Source organism: Rhododendron vialii, chromosome 7a (genome assembly GCF_030253575.1).
Source record: "Rhododendron vialii isolate Sample 1 chromosome 7a, ASM3025357v1".
Lineage (NCBI taxonomy): Eukaryota > Viridiplantae > Streptophyta > Magnoliopsida > Ericales > Ericaceae > Rhododendron > Rhododendron vialii.
In genome coordinates this window covers 4527035-4540780 of record NC_080563.1, presented here as the reverse complement: position 1 = coordinate 4540780, position 13746 = coordinate 4527035, and the positions used below count along the sequence as shown (strand labels likewise).

The following is a 13746-nucleotide window of genomic DNA, read 5'->3' as shown; positions in this document are numbered from 1 at the left end:
AAGATTGGAAACAAGAAAACACGTCACAATCAACCTTACTAGATTATACAAACAATTCAACCATATATATATTCACTTAATTATGTCTTCGTTGGCAAAGTTGTTCACTCCCACCCTAATTTTGATTCAGGGGAGGCTGAGCACTACGGGGTTGCAGTGAGCAACTTAGCTATCTATCTATGTTTTCAACGATCTGGATTTAAAACAAACCCTGGAAAGAATTATTCTTTTTCTTACAAGATCGAGTTTGTCTTAATCCGAATCGTTAAAAACACTACTGTACGGTTGGGATTATTCATTGCAACCCTGTAGCGCCTGACCTCTCTATAGGGACCCCAAAACCATCCCGTAAATCCTGTGATTTCCAACTGATTTTAGGAAAGAAAACTCAATCAAACACAGATCAAGGGGTCAAATGGCACGTTATCAGGGTGATCAAGTCATGTATAACATCATGTTTCCATATTCTCACCAACCCAGAATTTTGAAGCCCATAGATAATACACACCTATACCAGAGGGTTCGGGGATGTTGTAATGCGGGGCTGCACTACAGCCGTCCAATGCATCAAAACGGAGCAATTTTTTTTTTTAATCACATTTTTCTAATAGCCCTTAAAAAGCAAACATAAATCATTGAAAATAGCCGGTCATTTTTTTTATTAGTTCACATTTTGGAATTGTCTGACAAAGAATCTCGAAAATGAAACATCGTAGGTGTCTTCCACTAAACTGTTGAAGTGATAACGTGTAGAAAGAAATACTCCTATTATTCTCTCACCTTTTAGCCTTTAGTAGGTGATGGCGGAGTTGGTATAAATTAGTAAATTGTAGTGCCAACGTACGGTGGCAGACGGAGGACTCAGATTCAAGGGTGTTTGGAACCACGTGTTTATTTTTTTTTTTTAACCCCCATTATAAGAAAAAGAATGTTGTATAAATATATATCGTACGAAATTGTGTGTATTCGTGTAATTGTCATTTAATTTTACACACGCGACCAAAAAATGGTTGATGACTTGAAATTTGAGAGAGTTTTTCCCCGTATATAAATGAAATTTTTAAGGGTTTTTATGCATCTAGGAGACTCGCAGGGACTAATTCCATAGAAATTTTTGAAATTAATTTGAAAAACTAGCCCTGCTTTTCAACGGGCAAGGAAGGCATGGCAACCCGAATTACCAAGGCCTTGCTCACGCCTAGGGTTGCAAACGAATCAAGCGGCTCGCAGCTCGGCTCGTTAGTGGTTCGTTCAAACTCGGCTCGGAAGTTAAACGAACAAGCTCGAGCCGATTTTTTCAACTCGTTTATAAACGAGCCGAGCTCAAGCTAGGATAAGCTCGGCTCGAGTTGGCTCGCGAGCCGGGGTATATACACTTAAGTTTAAGATTTTTATTGTTATTTCATAATTTGTTCTTTTCGTTTTCAGTTTTCTGTCAACCAAGGGAGGCGAGAGCACACGTACATCAGTACACCCCCGTTCCATAGGAAAATGAAAGATATATACTTTCACAATCAAAATATTTTTTGGTTCTATTAGACCTATGAGAGGATATATATATATTTTTCGTTGGTTCGTTGAGGCTCATAAATAAGTTCGAGTTCAAGTCAAGCTAAGGCCCGCTTGGCTCGAGCTCGACTCGTTAAGTTTTCACTGAGCTCGAGCTCGTATTCGTTAAAAATTTAATAAACAAACTTTAACACAATAAAAACTCGGCTTAGCTCGTTTGCAGTCCTACCCACGCCATGCCAAGACCGCAAGTGCAATTAATTATTCGGAATCGTGCGGGGCCCAGCACGTTGTTTCGCCACTGCTAGAAAAATGCTAAAAGATGCACGAGGAGATGTGATTGAAATGGAAAGCGTTTGATTAATGGGAATTTCCGAAAAAGTATCCGAACTCATCATTTGCATTTTATGTTAGAGAGAGAAAGTAGAAGAGAGATGTTTAAGCAAAGATATGTATTCTATATGCCAAATGATTACCAAACCATTAAAAAAAATATATTCATGATCTAAAGTGATGTCGTTGTCCTTATGAATTATGAGCTCAATGGTCTACAAATGTTTTGGTTTGAAATGAGTTGAAGATGTAACTGGAATTTAACCCCAATTAAGGGTTGGTCAAATGATCTTAGCTTGAGTTTTAAGGGTTTGCAATTTTCTAAGATCTTAGGTTCGATTCCACTCGCTAGCAAATCTTGGGGCTATCTCGGGGGAACTGTAGAGATTGATTCGAGGTACGCGCAAGTGGCCCGAGACCCCTTGCATTACCCCAAAAAAAAAAAGTGCAAACAATATATAACAAATGCGGAAGCAGGTTGTTTGGGTTACCTCTCGCAAACTTTAACGAAACTGGATTTTGGTGGATGGATTACGTACTTCAGACCACGTACTAGAATAACAAACAATCTCTTGTGATAGAGTGATACTACGAGAAGTTCCACGGTGTAAAAACTTGGATTATCCTTTAATATGGTAGAGAGAGGACTATATAGAGAGAGAGAGAATTTCCTAGAACTTATTTTAGATCTTTTTTCATGTAAATTTTCTGCAGTAGATTTACCCATACATATAGGGATATGTATCCTACACACATTAGAAATCCAAATCCCCTTAGGAAACTTAGCCGATAAACTTCCAGCTTAGTAACTTAGTCCATACTAGGTTGGATTCTATCTAAAGAGGTCTGGGGTCAATGCTCACATGGACAACTGATTAGGGTCTCGGCCCGGACCTAATTTCCAACAGAAGGAATTTGTAAAACATGGTTAGCTTGGGTCAACCCCACGAATCCATATGAAAGCTACCTATATATGAAAAATTCAAGTAGATCGATCAACAAGTATATATAAGAGCATCAACATCTCTCTCTTTATTTCTCCTTCAATGCTATTATAAAGAGCAAAACTCAACAAAAATTGCTGCATCAGACTCGGTGGCTTCCTTGCTACTTTACAATAGTAGTAGTTTTTCTACAGTGACTCGTTTGATCCCACGAGCCACTGTTCATCACACACCAGTATTCTATTATTATTTGGTGCAGTAGTTTTGGAGTATTTGTTCAAAGCTTAATATTTTATAGTTCATTTGGTTCTATAATTCTCTTGGGGTCTCATATGAAAGTCCTAGGGACAAATATTAATTATAACTTTTTCGGATAAAATAATTAAAAAATAAGATCTTCATACCGGTTTAAACGGATTGAAAATTGGAGCACATGATTTTTTTAGACCGTTTATATTTAAAAATAATTAATAAATAACAAGTGAACAGTTGCTCGGAATGAGATTGTTTGGCGCTTTTTTTAGAATAAAGAAACAATTTTTTAATGGAATAGTTTTAATATAGAGAGTCTGATGCAGTAGAAATTTTAAAAGTGAATAGCTAAAGTAATAAAGTAATTTTTTGAGGTGTAAATTGGTCCAAAATATAAAGAGCCTGATACGGATGCCCTAACAAGTTATTTTTTACATTTTCTTGAATTCAAAATGGACACAACAAATAGTAAGAGCTTTAAAATAGACGGTTCATTATGATCCGTCCATGCCGCATGCCATGAATTCATTTGAACATATATTCTTGGAAAGTATATTTATTTTTTATTATCTGGAATAATTAAATTACACAGCAAGACCTATGAAATGAATGGTCCTTATCGGAAAGATTACAACTAGAACACGTGGCCCTACGATACTCCAATCCATCAGTACTAGAGATGATGAGGATCCCACGAAATTGTCATTCCATAACTGTACGAAAATGCCAAAACAAAACATTGGACAATGTGCATAGAAATAGATACATGAATATTATTGAATGACTCGAATTTGATCGCTTAACTGGAGCAGATCTGGTGGGAGACAAGTGTCCTATATATTCGTGAAAATGATCATTTCTGACTGGGAAAGCACGAGTGTGGGTGCATGAGGTACCTAATCATGAATTACAGGAAGCCAATGTGTTGGAAATTTCGACGAATTTGCGACACATCAGTTGAATAGGGTTTGAGTCCAAGACAATGACACTTATCCACATTCCTCCCCCCCACCACCACAGAGAGAGAGAGAGAGAGAGAATTTGAGCCTCTTCGAAACAGATTTGGGAGAAGTAAAAGGAGAAAATCCACAACTTCTAACCCAAAGGAGGAGGAGGAGATCACGTGAAGCCTGAAGGAGGGAGAGAATCCAATTTGATGGGCATAAAACCGGTTTTTGAGATTTTTCATTAAATATTTTCCAAAATATTTGGGTAAAAGTAATCCTTTTTTTTTACTTTTATGATTTCTCTATGGAAAGTGATTTGGACACTCGACATTTTTATGATGGCATTACAAAATTTGTATTTTAGTGTAAAAATTATACATATTAAGGCACACTAAAAGACAAGTTTTGGAGTATCATTATAAAAAAGTAAAGTGCAAAAAATATTTCTCTTTCTCTATTCCAAATGAATCAATAATTCACAAAAAGTTACGTGCAAAACTAATAAATGAGAAAACAAATTGAATAAGGAAAAGCTTGAAAGAAACCTACAAACTGCCGCAGAAAAGCCTGAGCAAACAGGCCCACCAGAAAGAGATAAAAAGAAAAACAGGCCCAACAAAGCTTCTCAAGGGCTAAACATGGATGTGCTATAAATCAAGACATCTTAAGTTCAAAACTTTACAGCCTCTTAGGGTTAGGCTGAAAGAGATATATCTCTTGTGAATCTCTTAATTCCAGTGTTGATGGTTTTTTTTGATTAGACCGAAATTAAAAATAATCAATATGCCTAAGCTGACCGGGAAACTCCATCGTACCAAAAAATAAAAGGTTTAAAAAGGTAAAAGCTCTTCAGAATGCAGAATGCAACCTTTAAGGCCGAAAAAGTGGTACCCGCAAGCAAACTGCCAAATTTCCTCGCATCAATCGTCCTAAAAATGCAACTTTTTCAAGGAAAGGGCACAGAACCCTTTTACGTTTTCCAGAAAGTGTACTCCCACCATTCAATAGTCATCGTTGCTTCGACCGCTCTCAATTTCATAACACTCTTCCTTGGAAGAGTGAGAAGAGTTTTTTAAAATTTAAACCATTGATTGTTGGAACGGACGGTGAGAAGTTGAGCAGTGAAATAAGACGGTGGGCGTAACACCGTTGTGTACTTTTTGAGCGCAAGAATAAAATAAGTTACTGGGCCAAGCAGTGAAATAAGGCGGTGGGCGTAACACCGTTATGTACTTTTTGAGCGCAAGAATAAAATAAGTTACTGGGCCAAGCAGTGAAATAAGGTGGTGGGCATAACAGCGTTATGTACTTTTTGAGCACAAGAATAAAATAAGTTACTGGGCCAAGGAGAATTTACTGTTCAGGGGTATTTGGGCCTAGGACGGGACATTTGGGTATTGGAGAAGTTTTGTTTTGTTTTTTTATGGGCCTTTGGCCCTTTTTGCGGCCTGTGGGCTTATGGTTTGGTTTCCTTATGGGCTATTAGCCCTTTTCGTGGCCTGTGGGCTTATTTATGGTTCCCACCAAGAACTAGAAGTAAATAAGAAAAGGAAAAATGACGGCCCATGACGTATTTTGATAATTAATATCCGTCAAGAATATGCTGAGAACATTTGTTAATGTTGAAAATGTCTTTGGTGGGTATTAATTATCGAAATATGTCATTGATCATCATTTTTCCCTACCTTAAAAGAGGGGGCATAATTTGTCAACCGCGTTGCAGAAATTAATACTCAGTATATGCACTACTAGTCTACTAGCTTTGCCTAACGCTAAAAGGTGACTTTAGCCATTATAGTGTAAAATACTCCAACTAGCCTGTGAATGAATTGGATTCGGATAATCGATTTTACGGATTCGAATTACTATTACCGGTTTATAAAATTCGAATCGGATTCGAGCAACTTCATATTCATATCAGATTCCAATTCTATCGGATTCAAATCCAATCAGATCCATTGACAGACCTAGATAGCTCCTTATATTTTTTCGAAATTTTTACTATACAAACACAAGGAAACTCCCTGTTACCTTTGACAGCTTGAGATTCTTTTTTAGACATAACTTTTCGTTTCTCTTATCACCCATTTCCCTGTTCTTTGTAGTATTTTTTTCCTGTGAAATTCTCGTTAGGATTGATCTGCGTTTGGTCATTTGTTAACCTTATTCTGATCAAAAGATGCCATTTCAACAACAAAGAGTTTTCTTTGTCTTCAATCCATAACCCATTCGCTTTGGATATGCCCATCTCTACAGTAGAGAGACCTCACAATCGCGGCCAACGAAACCAAATATTCTCCTTGTTATGGACTAATCCCAGATATTCTGTATATGTGGGTGTTTCTACTAACCTAAAAGTTATGGACTATAATTTTTTTGTTTTGTCCTTATTCAAATTTTTTCTGCATTTGTTAGTTTTGCGTCAAACTTTTATGTATTATTGGTTCGTCTCGACGGGAGAAATCCGATAAGTAAAAATTTATGACTTTTACACAAGTATTTTTAGAAACATTTAAGGAAAAAGTCTAAAAAGTCGGCTTTTGGGCTTCTTAGATATTATCCAAGTAAAAATTTATCACTTTTACGTACGTAGGCTGCGGCCGCCGTACTTGAACAACGCATACCCGTAATCAGTAGTAATTTAAAGGAGTTTTTAAAGATTCATCCTCAAATTCTATCTCTCGTAAGTATACATCCTTGTCATTTTAAATATTTATGTTTTCATCCTCGCTTTTAAATAATTCCAAAATTACCCTTTATTATATATATAGGCAGGGATTTTTGGGACTAAAAACTAATCTTGAAAGTCCTTAGCATGATTTTAGGATCTCGGCAAAACACGGCAACACCATTTAAAACACCCAAACACCATTTATCCTCCGCCCCCCATTCTGGAATGCCCAATGTCGCCGGTTCACCGCCGCCACCACTCGCCGGTATGTTATGGTTTTTTAGGTACTTGATGTTTTAAAACTGAAACAGCGAAACCCACACTCTCTTCTACTGTTTTCGGATTCAGATTCAAGGGCCTTCACCGCCCCGAAGGCCCGATGTATCCTCCCTACGGTCGTTGGTTCACCACTAACCCCCGCCACCACCACGGGGAAACTCGAGACGCGTTTGTTATTGCCGGGGAAATGTGTGCCACGAGATTTGTTCCTTCTTTACGATGTTCTCGAAGTTGTTGAAGAAGACATTGAAATTTGGGTATTTTCAACAGATCGATGAACTTGTATTCAAGTCCATGTTGAGATTTAATTGTTGAGTACTGCTATGAGTACCGATCGGCGCCGTAGAAAAATCGTACCGACGGCCGGCCGGGCCGTCTTCGGCCACCGAACGCTGATTCGAGCTGTCCAAAAATTCTATAAAAAAAAAAAACCGAGGGGGCCCTTACGGGAATCAACGGCATCCAATGTGTATAGGGTGCTTGATCTAAACATCATATTTTTCGTATATATAAGCTTGGATCGGCCGTTCGGTGGCCGGAGACGGCTCGGCGCGGCCGTTAATACGATTTCCCTACGTTTTGGTCGGTCGGTACGTATATCATTTTCGTTAATTATTTTCCTTCTGAACCCACCTCTAATTTGTTGATTTTTTCTCTTAGCAAAGCTGGGATTATGCATGAGGCTTATTATGTGTTCTTCGTTGCTCTTGAAAAGGACTATTTTCCCAGAATATTATGGACTTTCAAGTTTCGCAAGAAATCATGATTTTGGTTTATTGTTTTTCAAGATAAATTAACCATGAAAAAAATGATCAGTTTGAATATTGTATATGTTCCAAAACGGTAATTTTGGAAAAAATAAAAACATGGTCAATCCATCAATGTTCCAAAAAAAAGTCTATTTTTCCGGAATGTTATGGGTTTTCAAGTTTCGTCGAGAAATCATGATTTTGGTTTATTATTTTTCATGATAAATTATCCATGAAAAACATGGTCAGTTTGAATATTGTATGTGCTCTGAAAATATTTTTTATAGTAATTTTGCAATAAATAAAAATATGGTCAATCTACCATGTTCCAAAACGTTTTATGATAATACATGGTATAAATGAAAAAATAAATATGATTTTTGAATGTAAATCGGTGAAATTTGATTATTACGAATCTTTTAAGTTTTGAAATCATCTTTCGTAATTATCTCCCATAATTATTGAGATTGAATCTCATTAAATTAGGAAATGGTTGAATCCTACTAAATTAAAAAATGGTTGAATCCCGCTAATTTAGGAAGTCAATTTAATAAAACATATATGAATATATTATTAAAAGGGTAAGATAGGTAATTCAACATTTGAAAGGATGAAAACATAATTATTCAAAATGACCGGAATGAATACTTATGTGGAATAAGATCTGCGAATGAATTTTTAATTCTCCCTAATTTAAAAAATGGGGCATTTGTCAATGGCGTTGCAGAAATTAATATTTGTCTGCTAGCATTGCGTAACGCTAAGATTGAGACTTTAGCCATCATTGTACTTGTTGGGACCATAGCACTAATGCAAAAATTGCCAAAACGATACAAGAGTAGCTTTCGTAACCTTTCTATATGGAGTATCATTTCTATCGATGCAATGAGCTTGATTTGTTTTTTTCCTTTTGATAACCGAATGATAGGGTCAGCTTGCGCGCGACATTGATTAGTTTCGGGGTTCTGAAGTTAACGACCGAGCAAAGCCTCCAGCGATCCCAAGATTTGAATGATTGATCTTTGTTGAATTCGAACACGCGACCTCATAGAGGATAAAGAGTAATTAGTTTTCTCATGTCCACCTGGCTGAACAGGCCGCGCAGGGCTGATGCTTTCAACTTGATTGGAATCTTAACATAGGTGGAATTAATTAAATTGGTGGCAGATCAACTACCCTTGCATTCTTGCTTTTATTGATTATCGCCATGATTTTTGTTATGCCTCTTTTGTAGCCTTTTCTGGGCTACAACACCCTTAGGTCCCGTTTGATAACAGTGATAGATAGATGTGATTCATAAAGAGATGAAATTAGAATTGGTAATGAGAAGGGGTTCGTAATGAATATGTTTGTTTGGGATGAGATTATATGATAAGATTATTAATATCATGTTATGGGATAGGATTGGATTGATAATATACATTTTCATTTTTGCCCCTATGCAAAATTGAAGGATAACAATCATATGAGAGCATTAAAGCAAAAAATTAATTATGATCCTTTAGAATAAAATGATCAGAAAAATAAAATCTTTGCATCGGTTCAAACGGATTGAAAATTGGAGCACTTAATTTTTTAATTATATTTTTAGTATATAAACTATATTTAAAAATTAAATACTCAAATTTTCAATCCGTTTGAACCAGTGCAAAGATTTTATTTTTCTGATCATTTTATCCTAAAGGGTCATAATTATTTTTTGGCTCGAGGGCTTTCATATACGAGTCCTAAGATAACTGAAGAACCAAATGAGGGCAATTTGGTCAACATAATTTAGTCCCATGGAACAGGACTACGAATACCATGTCTACCAGGGTATTACCAAAACCCCTATTTGGTCGGATTGGTAGTCCATAGGATTAGTAGTCCGTAGGTGTTTTGAGTTAACGAACAAGGGATTCATAATCCCTTCGGATTCCCAATCCAATCCCATGGCTTAACATGTTTAACAAATGGGGCCTCAAATACTAGTATCGTGGCTCGAAAATTGAGTTTGAGAGAAGGAAATTGATATCCGTGCTTTATTTTTTGATACAGGTGCTCCACTTTCAATGTGAAGTGCCTGCATCAAAAAATGAACCGCGAATATAAATTTCCCTGAGAGAATGAGAGTGAATGTACATTTTTAAAAAAAAATGTCTTATAGGTTATTTAGCGAGTTCAATTTTCTAAGTTCTAGAGAGTTTTCTTTAGTTTTAATAACTCAGCCAAAAAGGGTGAGAAATTTGAAACGACTTGCCGTTCCGCTTTCTTTTTATACTTTTTTTTTTAAAAATAATATAATTTCAAGCTTAAATATAATAAAAATGAAAAATAATTTTTTTTTATTTTTTACACCGTTTAAAAGATCTCAATGAGATCTATCAAACAAAATTCATATTGGTAGGAAAGTTATTTGCGTATACACATGATTTTTGAGCTTGAAATTACCGTCCTTTTCTAAAAGTTCATTTTTTAAGAAACCGGAACGGAGCCATTTTTTTCTTTCAACGCTGCTAACCACAGAGACAATCTCGCACGGATCGCGTACAGATTTTGTTGTGGAGCCCGTGCGATCCGAGCCGTTCATTAAACGTAAAACGTTTTTTTAAGTGTCTTCGGTAAAAAATCAGCTCAATCCGATACCTATAGGTGCTTGATCCAATCATATAACTTTTCATTCTAATTTCCGGATGATTAAAAGTTAGATAATTAGATCAAACGCCTATAAATATCGGATAGAGCAGTTTTTTTTTTTTGCGGAGACCCCTAAAAAAATATTTTACACTTAATGAACGACTCGGATCGTTTGTATAGGACCTGTGGTGGGCCCCACAACAAAATTTGTACACAATTTTTGTGCTATTTGTCTATGTGGACACCGAAAAGGGTGAGAATTTGTAATCTAATTTAATGAGTCAATTTCAAATAAATTATTTAAAAAAAAAATTACCCTCACTTATTATAACTACCTTCTAAATATGTACAACACGCGCACATTTACGAATGTGGGTCCCACTTCGTTATATCGTTTATAAAACGGAGGCGGGATCCTCTATGCCGAAAACGCAGCCCTGTGGCTCTGGGCCGAGGAGTTTTTCGGTCGTTGAATTAAAAGCATAAAAAAATACACACAATCCAATGGCCGAAAAATCCCTCTGCACAGAGGCACATAAATTTTCAGGACAGAGGAAGTCGTACCCCTATAAAACGTGGGCAGTCATAAATTCCGGACGATAGTGCTTGATTTTTAATACTAGGCTACGTTCTTGTAAACTTATAAATCTAAAACTTATTTCGGTATTTTTTATTTTTTGAAACTTTTTTTTAGCTTTTCGCCATAATTTTTGGTATTAATCGTTTGTCTTGACGAGGCGAATCAGAAAAATATAAAAATATAGACATTTGTTGAAAAAATTCAAATAAGACAACACTTTAGACAAATAAGATCTTTTTTATACTACTTTTTTCGTCTTAAGCGAACAGTTTTTTTGCTTTTTGTCATAATTTTATACTTTTAAACTTCTCTTGTCGAGATGGATGATTAATCTAAAATATATCAGACAAATCTAACAAAAATTAAAAAAAAAAACGAATAAAACACATAAAACGAAGAAATAAGTTAAGTTCACTTGAACCCACTAACTCAACAAAAAGGGAGATAAATTAGAAGGATAGTGCTGGGATAGAATGAATTCTGTAAGTAAATACACGTAGTAGTGTCAAATTGATACTCCCTCCGTTTCAATTTGAGAGCCCACTTCGGGATTCTAACTTTTTAAGGGAGTATAATTATTACTTGCACAGATTTTAAACTTTCCAATTTTGCCCCTTATTTTTGGAATAGGTTTTGCAATAAAAAATGCTAGGGGTATATATGAAATGTACATATTATGTACATATCAGTTTTGTGGGGCCCCACATCGGGTCTCACAAAGATGATTCAAACCACCCATTATTTTTCAAACATTTTTTTATAGAGCATTGTAAAAAATCAGCACAACCCGATATCGGTAAGGATTTTTTCTTAATTTGTGGAGGCGAAACTACTTAACTGCTTGTTTCGCCACTACAAATTCAGAAAAAATCCTTACCGATATCGGGTTGAGCTGATTTTTTACAGGGCTCTATAAAAAGATGTTTTAAAAATAATGAGAGGTTCAGATCATCATTGTGGGACCCGAATTGAACCCCACAAAATCTATATGTACATTGTATGTATATATTGTATGTACCAATAGCAGCACTCTTTTGAAATAGAAACATGTTGTTTCCTGACGGCAAAGTTAAATTTCAGGCGGTAAAGTTGGCTGCATTAAAAGTCAGTTCAAGCATTCAAAATTGAATACTTCTCCCTCTCTCTCACACACGCATAACTTTTTGTCCTTTTTAAATATATAATGGTAAAAAGAGAGAGTTAGACCCATTTTTATGTTAACTTGTCCAATTGGGCCTTTGTTTTGGAACACCCAAAAAAGGAAAGATGAACTCCCAAATTAGAACGGAGGGAGTATATTGTGAATAAAGTGTGCTTCAAAAGATTTTTGTGTGGCTAATTGCTTGCGACCTTAATGTGTGTTGCAATAAGAATACCCCAAGCGTAGGGTTAGGTCGGTTGAAAGCATAATACCCGGAAGTCCGGGGTCGAATCCACAGGGAGCGCATCCATAACTTGTTTTCAGAGATTAGCTCGCGTAGAGATTTAGCGTTAGGACCGCCAACCAAACTTCGGCGTTGAGACGGCCAACTGAACGATTTAGTTAACTTGCTACTTAACCTAACTACGGATTTTTAACTGGAGATTAACCTAAAGGCTAGGTTTAGGAATAATTAACACCCATAACGCAAGGATAAACTTGATTCTTCTCTTTTTAACCAAAGTGTTAAACATGTCTAGGGTTCTTTTGGTGCATTTAGACAAACACAAGGAGGGACATAGCTCCAAGTATCAAATGTGGCAAAAAGTTTAACCCTTGCCTACATTTGATCAAAGAGATTAACACCTCAAAGTTTTGATACTTAAAATTGACCCTAGCATATGCTTAAGCTATAAAAACGAAAATTACATGAGAAGAACAAGCAACACCCTTGGTTACGGGATGCTAACCATCCCACAACCTAACCTTACTACACTACTCACACATATCGTAAGAAGACATGAAATGAGCACGGGTAATGGTAAGGAGAAAACTAAACATTGATTAAATTCGAAATAAAGACAAGATCCTCGAAGAGAATGAGATTCCTTACACCTTTAATGAAGACTAAAAGCTTTGGAAGTAGACGGATCGTACTCAAAAATCCTCCTCAAAGCATAAATGAAGAGAGAGATGGGAGCTCCATTAATGGAGGTAGAGAGAGAGAGAGAGTGCCAAAGTAAAGATACCCTACTGAAATCAGGCTTGAAAGTATTTATAGCCCCTTAAAAAAGAGTTACAAAAGTCCTAAATACCCCTAAGTTGTTGCTTGGTCGGGTACAAAAATCGGCAGAAAATCCCAGGTGCTACGGGTAGTACCATTTTTGGGCTACGGGTAGTAGTCTCGTTTTGCAATTTGACACAGCTTCTGATCACTGGCTACGGGTAGTACCATTTTTGGGCTACGGGTAGCGGCTGGACAGATTTCTGTCTCCTTTGGTTCTTTAGCCTTTCCATGCCCTTTGGGCTTCCGTTGTCCCGCACACCCTCCAAAGCTACTGTTCATCATTCTTCGGACTCGGCGATGGAGTGCCAAGTGGCCTCGGGTGTACGGATACCCTTGGAATTGATCCATGGCATCAAAACACGCCTTATTTCCACCTTAAACCTGCAAGGGCCAAAAACACCAACTCCGCGCAATATCATCTTAATAAAGTAAGTTAAGCACGTGTGTGTGACAAAAAATGAGAGAGATAAGCCCTATTATTTACATTATAGAGGGCTTATCACACCCCCCAACTTGGATTTTGCTAGTCCCTAGCAAACTTACCCAAAAAAGTAAGTAACTAATGCTATGCAATGTTCCCCTGAAACAAGATACAACAATTACGCTCAACGATACTTGGCATGAGTCCAAACAAACACCCCTTCAAACTCAATTACAAG

The 13746-nt window shown here is 36.6% G+C and overlaps 2 protein-coding genes across 2 annotated transcripts in view; both read left to right on the top strand.

The window, feature by feature from the left end:
• Nucleotides 1-13746, top strand: part of LOC131333609 (very-long-chain aldehyde decarbonylase CER1-like) — a 44495-nt gene that overhangs the window by 4082 nt on the left and 26667 nt on the right. The window lies entirely within an intron of this gene.
• Nucleotides 6788-7542, top strand: LOC131333610 (uncharacterized). The gene is made up of 2 exons (XM_058368221.1): nt 6788-6921; nt 7005-7542. Exons 1-2 carry the CDS (start codon nt 6801-6803, stop codon nt 7211-7213), a joined length of 330 nt encoding a protein of 109 aa, XP_058224204.1. The 5' UTR covers nt 6788-6800; the 3' UTR covers nt 7214-7542.